The sequence below is a fragment of the Clarias gariepinus genome, chromosome 21, assembly GCF_024256425.1.
Source record: "Clarias gariepinus isolate MV-2021 ecotype Netherlands chromosome 21, CGAR_prim_01v2, whole genome shotgun sequence".
Taxonomy (NCBI): domain Eukaryota; kingdom Metazoa; phylum Chordata; class Actinopteri; order Siluriformes; family Clariidae; genus Clarias; species Clarias gariepinus.
This window is the reverse complement of record NC_071120.1, coordinates 21067109-21073615: the sequence shown is the minus strand read 5'-3', so window position 1 is coordinate 21073615 and position 6507 is coordinate 21067109. Positions and strand designations below refer to the sequence as shown.

The following is a 6507-nucleotide window of genomic DNA, read 5'->3' as shown; positions in this document are numbered from 1 at the left end:
AGTCGTACCAGGAAAAAAAATTGCAGTTGTTTATTTAGTCAAGCTATCAAAATCTATGCGCCAATACATCTTTAAACCTGTAGGTTGTATTGATAGTTTGTATTTGTTTTGAACAACAAAACAATAACAACAACGACAACAATAATAATAATCTCATTTTTTCTATTGCTGTTGTTGCTGCTATTATTATTATTGTTATTATTATTATTATTATTATTATTATTGCAATGCAAAAATACTATTTACTTCTCAAGTTCCAGGCCATATTGAGATTGATGATGATTAAAAAAAAAAAATCCTTTATAATTAAAAAAATATATATAATTCAGTTCAGGCCCATTTCCAGATCGGACAAATTACGGTTTAGGTTTGAAGGCAGTAACGGGAGCGCGCGGCTCCCGTTAAGCGCTCGCGCTGCGCTAATGAGCCATGCTCTGCTCGCTCCTTTTTACGACCAATCAGCAGCGCGCGAGAGTGACGTGTGGCTGTCCTACGTCAGTCCAATGGCGAGAGAGAGAGAGAAGAGTCGGAGCCGACGGAGTTTTGAGAGAGCAAGACAAGAGATACGGACAGGAGCGGCCCCTCGATGCGCTGGAGCTCAGACACACACTCACATGCACACACACACCCACACACACTCATACACACGCACACAGCCCGAACTCTAATCCCGATTCCGGGAAGTTTGACACCTCGGAGCCGCAGTCTTTTTTTCCCCCAAGAAGTCCCGGGCACTACGGGCCTGCGCACGGTTTTGAAAGTGGACCTAACACCGCCTTACTTTCTGGACATGGGAGACATGGGGGACCCACCGAAAAGTGAGTTGGTTAACTATTTTTTTGGTTAAGCTTATAGAGAGAGAGAGAGAGAGAGAGAGAGAGAGAGAGAGATGGTGCATGGATTTTGGAGATTATGTTTTGCATTTTGTTTCTGGAAACGAAAACTGAACTGTGTGTGACAAGTTATTAGTATTTTTTTCCCCACATAGTAACAACTAAATTAAATAAATAGCATACAATAAAATTATTTTTAAATAATGTATCCCCCTCTGTAACTGGCAATTGAATTATTATTATTATTATTATTATTATTACAATTAGCGCACGAAATTACTGCAGGAAAGAAATTATTTAATGCTTGTTCTTGCTACTAATTATATTAAAACATTTGGGAGCACTAGGAATAAAAACTGAACCACTTCTCCCCATGTTTGGTGTGCAGAGAAACGCTTGGTGTCTTTGTGCGTGGGCTGCGGGAATCAGATCCACGACCAGTACATCCTGCGCGTGGCGCCCGACCTCGAGTGGCACGCGGCGTGTCTCAAATGCGCGGAGTGTAACCAGTATCTGGATGAGTCGTGCACTTGTTTTGTCCGGGACGGCAAGACGTACTGTAAACGCGACTACATCAGGTAAGACAGACATGTTAAGCCACATGCATTTAAGAAAAAAAGCTCTCATGATTTAGTGAAGAAGCTGCGGCTGGTGCTTGCGCTGTCACCCTGGTGCCCTCTCCCTCTTCTTTAAACCACTGCACCTATATGCTAATGCAGTGCAGCTTTAGTGTAATTATGCAGTTTGGAGCTCATGCGCAGGGCGAAACACCAAACTGCAAAAAACTAAAAAACAATATTAAACCTAAATATATATCCATGATGTTTGAAAAGATTTAACAGGAAATAAAAAAATGTTTTGGATGAAATAGTACTCATGTCAGATCTTGATGTACCGTAATGTTTAATTATAATTTAATAAACAAAAATATTTAGAGCGACTTAATTTAACAACAACAACAACAATAATAATAATAATACTTTGCCACAACCATATCAATTTGCAATAATAATAATAATAATAATAATGTTTTGCTTTTTTTTCTTGCTGATTGTTTCCTCCATGCATGCAAGTTATTTATTTATTTGTAATTATTCACGGATGTACAGCACATTTTCCCTCCTTTTCTTCTTATTATTTTCTGACCATCAGACCTTATTATTATTATTATTATTACTACTATTATTATTATGAATAGTAGTAGTAGTAGTAGTAATAACAATTTATTTGTTTTTTCAGACTCTACGGAATCAAATGCGCAAAGTGTAACATCGGTTTCAGCAAGAACGATTTCGTGATGCGCGCTCGCGCTAAGGTGTATCATGTGGAGTGTTTCCGGTGCGTGGCGTGCAGCAGGCAGCTGATCCCGGGCGATGAGTTCGCGCTACGGGAGGACGGCCTGTTCTGCCGAGCCGATCACGACGTGGTGGAGAGAGCCAGCATGGCGCCCGGGGAGCCGCTCAGCCCCCTGCACCCGGCCCGGCCTTTACAGATGGCAGGTAAACTTTCAGTTCTTTCAGCTTTAAGGCGTCTAGCATGACATGACTTCCAGAACTTATGTTTCATACCTCGTTCTTTTCTTTCTCCCTGCATCCTGCACGACCTCGGGGAAATATTTGGCTTTGTGGCACCACAATCGGTTTTAGACTTCTTATCTTTAGTTTGCACTATCCCTCTAATAAAATTACGAATAATTTTAATTGGAAATTGGTATTGGTATTGTAACCTAATGCGCAAAGACTGTTACTGTTCCTGCATACATTATGAGCTCGAGCTTATAAAATGTGTTCTGTTTGGAAGTTCTAAAGAAATGGCTGGTTCAGTGCATCTGTTTCCAGTAGATTTCTCCTCTAGCCTTTTTATTCTGCCTCACGAATGCAATCACACATGCAAGAAAAGTTATTTATTTATTAATTATTTTTGAAATCGAATTGTTTTATTTTACCTTGCATCTTATGTGCATGCGTCGAATAGACTGATGGCACAGAGTGTCTCTTCATAATGAACTGCCTATTTTGATATTTTTGTCAAGTCTCAGGCCTAACCTAAAGATGGGGTTTTATTCTATAATTTTTAGAAGTCTACTTACTAAGTGGCAAAATTATCGACAATGCATATAGCCTAATATTGAGAATAATTATTGTAATAAGAAGATGATTAGAGGCTAATGGAGATTTGTTATGGAGGAATAAATTGATGATTATCATATCAGCCCGCAAATGAAAAGGTTACTAAGCTAACAGGCTTTTGTCAGTGGTTTGTCAACATTGCACGTTTCATTTTTCCTACAGTTTGAGTGCTATTGAATTCGGCTATTCATGCATGAAAGTGATATTCTTCCGCTGGTTCACAGCCAACCATGCGATTAAAAACTATGCAGTCTCGTTATATTATTTAGAAAATTTTTTAAATTGATTTAAAATACTATACACATTTGCAACGCTAAATATTTTGACATGTATTAATACATACTTAAAGTGCATTAAAGCACACACAGTAGTTTTGAATTTTCGCAGTATTGAGTAAAGAATAATTATCTTGTGGTAGATTTATTTAAAACTAAAATAAAATCAAAGGACATTCTAAACAGGTTTGTTCCACTTCGCATAAGTTTTTCCAAATACAGTAAGCTGTCTGATATTGTTGTAATACTATTTTTTGTGTGTGTACGACATGTCCAAGTGTGTTACTGAATGCATGAAATGCTTATGAATACGTTTGATACCAAGGTTATGTTTGCGTAAATGATGCAGCAATCCGTTGATTGATTGACATTATGTTTTAGGCCTTCATATTTTAATGTTTAGGCCAATACGTACAGTAGTTTACATAGTGATTTTAAAAGTTTAATGTAAAAGTTTAAACATTTGTTTATATCAGTTTAATCATGTCCCATTAATCTGACCCATCAGTGCACAACCAAAAAATAAAAAAATGTGCCCAGAGATTGACATATAAGCCAATCTGTTGGGCGTAAATTAAATTTCACATTATTTTAGCAGGAAAAGAAACAGTACTCGATTTGCGCACAGATCAATTTGGGATAAGAAATGTAATATTTATAGCAAACAATAAACTAATAAGATTTTGATGCAGTTGCGATGCCATGCGTAAAATATAAACACCATGGTATGTTCCAATCTATGTAAACAATAGTTTCACATTCCCAACAGCTTAAATCATTTTATAATTATCAATTTTGTTTCTGTTTCGTTTGACATATTGTGTAATAGCTTGTTTGTCACAAAATATAAATATTTCGCAATCACCTGAATTAGTCCTATTAGTCTCATTCTCCATCTTGCGATCTTAGCTCATATCTGTCATATTTACAGAAATTTTAAACTCCCTGTCGTATTTACTGACCTAATTACATTTCGTTTCTTTCTTTTTTTTTGTGTGTAGCAGAGCCAATCTCAGCGCGGCAGCCCGCGTTGCGCCCGCACGTGCACAAGCAGCCCGAGAAGACGACGCGCGTGCGCACGGTGCTTAACGAGAAGCAGCTGCACACTTTGCGCACGTGCTACAACGCGAACCCGCGGCCCGACGCGCTCATGAAAGAGCAGCTCGTGGAGATGACGGGACTGAGCCCGCGGGTCATCCGCGTCTGGTTTCAGAACAAGCGCTGCAAGGACAAGAAGCGCAGCCTGCTGATGAAGCAGCTCCAGCAGCAGCAACCCAACGACAAGACGGTGAGTGAGAAGGTTAAATAAACAAACAAACAAACAAACAGACATAAAACAAACACAAACCATCAAACAACCAACAGACACTTTAAGTCCCTTGAATCGATGTGCATGCAAGCCTTTGTGTACATGTGCAATAATTTTTACGCACGCCTTTTCTGTTCCTCTCTGAAGGTGAACTTGTTTTGTGTGTGCTTTCTGCAGAACATCCAAGGAATGACAGGAACTCCAATGGTAGCCACCAGTCCAGAGAGACACGATGGCGGCTTACAGGCGAACCCGGTGGAGGTGCAGACTTACCAACCACCCTGGAAGGTCCTGAGCGATTTTGCACTGCAGAGCGACATAGACCAACCGGCCTTTCAGCAACTGGTGAGAGCGCGTAATTGCTGTGCGTAATGGCCGTGCGTAGAAGCTCAGAAAAGCTTTCAGAACTACAGTCACATAATAATAATAATAATAATAATAATAATAATAAATACAAATGTCCTTGCTTATTTTAGGTTAATTTTTCCGAAGGAGGGCCAGGCTCGAATTCAACAGGGAGTGAAGTGGCGTCCATGTCCTCGCAACTGCCAGATACACCAAACAGCATGGTGGCCAGTCCCATCGAGGCCTAGACGATTCGGATTAATCTTCCTTTCCACAATCGGAGAGAAAAAGAGGGTCACCAAGGTTGTCGAGTCCCTGTTTCACCAAGGCTGTACTCCCGAATAACACCGACAGACCTCCAATTCCGCGGGGCTTCTCTATCCAAACAAGCCCTGGGTCGCGTTTATACACTGTGATGACAATCGTGGGAACGAAGACGAACGTTACCGGAAGTCGCTAACATCCGGCGGAAGTAGACCTACACCAGGTCCTGAATGTCAAAATGTCGATTTCTCTGACATTTAGGCTTACACTACACAGGAACTGGTGGAACTGGTGGAACTGGTCGGCTACATTTTTTGCCAAACAACCCGAGATGTTTTGCTATTTTTTCTTTTCTTTCTTTCATTTGTTTTTGGACAAATCAGCGAACCTCATAGGGAAATGAGACCTAAGAGGACTGTGAGTCCGGACAGCGCAGCATGAGCGGCCCAAACAAACTGCTGAGTCGCCGGTCGGTTTCTCTCTAAAGCGAGATTTATTCACTGAATATTGAGTGTGAGGACGGCCTGGCAGCCCAGTCTATCCGCTTTTATTAGGCCGTTTTTGTTATATGGTATGTTTTCAAGCCCAAGTAGGCGACTAAAGCATTGCAACAAGGTATACCTCTATTCGACCACAAGCTGCGTGGGAAATTTACGTGTATATGTCCGTCCGAGATTATTATTATTATTATTATTATTATTTCCCAAAGATGTGTATAGTTTTAAGTTAATATGTCGGATCATACAGCGGAGATCTTTTTTTTGTTTGTTTGTTCCTATATTACAAAAATAATTTATTATTTATTGTCCAACGACCTGCCACTTTTGTGTACTATCTTTAATTGCTGAAGTAAAAAAGAGGAAATTTACACTGTCGACTCCGAATCATCTATATCGGACTTTCTGTCCAGTCGTTTTGACTGAAAAGTAAATGTATCGAGCAACGCCATATGTAGATCTTCAGGAATATTTGAACAATAAAAGTTTGACCTACAAAGTAAATTAAACGCGTCGGGCCCATTTTGGAAACTTTAAAATGTCAGAGTAATTTATATATAATAGTTATCTTTTAATTTGGTTATTAAGTGGGATAGTTAGGCCTATTAAATCAACCAAATATCAACTAAAAGTATAACAATATACAGCAAAAGCGTTTTATTTCATTTTTTATGAACGAAATCTTACAAAAAGCTACCATTTTAACCATATTTTAACTCCTAAAACTCATTCACAACACAGTCCTTATATAATAATATTGTTAAATATAGTATAGTCCTGGCCAAAAAAAAAATGCATCAGTATAAACTCAAAAATCATCACCATAAAAAACAAACCTTTTTAGAGGTTTTCTTA

The 6507-nt window shown here is 39.1% G+C and overlaps 1 protein-coding gene across 4 annotated transcripts; it reads left to right on the top strand.

Annotated features, from left to right (window-relative positions):
- Positions 1–552: 552 nt before the first annotated feature.
- Positions 553–6136, top strand: isl1a (ISL LIM homeobox 1a). Of its 4 annotated transcripts, none has more exons than XM_053480493.1 (6): positions 553–818; positions 1222–1411; positions 2073–2332; positions 4242–4525; positions 4724–4891; positions 5039–6136. In XM_053480493.1, the coding sequence occupies exons 1-6, from the start codon at positions 587–589 to the stop codon at positions 5234–5236; spliced, it is 1332 nt and encodes a 443-aa protein (XP_053336468.1). In that variant the 5' UTR covers positions 553–586; the 3' UTR covers positions 5237–6136. The 4 variants fall into 4 exon arrangements, with proteins under 4 accessions (XP_053336468.1, XP_053336470.1, XP_053336467.1 ...); XM_053480495.1 differs by having other exon boundaries at positions 5023–6136; XM_053480492.1 differs by having other exon boundaries at positions 4239–4525.
- Positions 6137–6507: the final 371 nt, after the last annotated feature.

Bases quoted from the DNA above. Each gene is read 5' to 3' on its own strand.
- isl1a (XM_053480492.1), top strand. From the start codon at position 587: ATGCGCTGGAGCTCAGACACACACTCACATGCACACACACACCCACAC. The intron at 2,333-4,238 runs GTAAACTTTCAG...TTTTGTGTGTAG, and splicing joins CCGGCCTTTACAGATGGCAG to CAGAGCCAATCTCAGCGCGG. The intron at 4,526-4,723 runs GTGAGTGAGAAG...TGCTTTCTGCAG, and splicing joins AGCAACCCAACGACAAGACG to AACATCCAAGGAATGACAGG.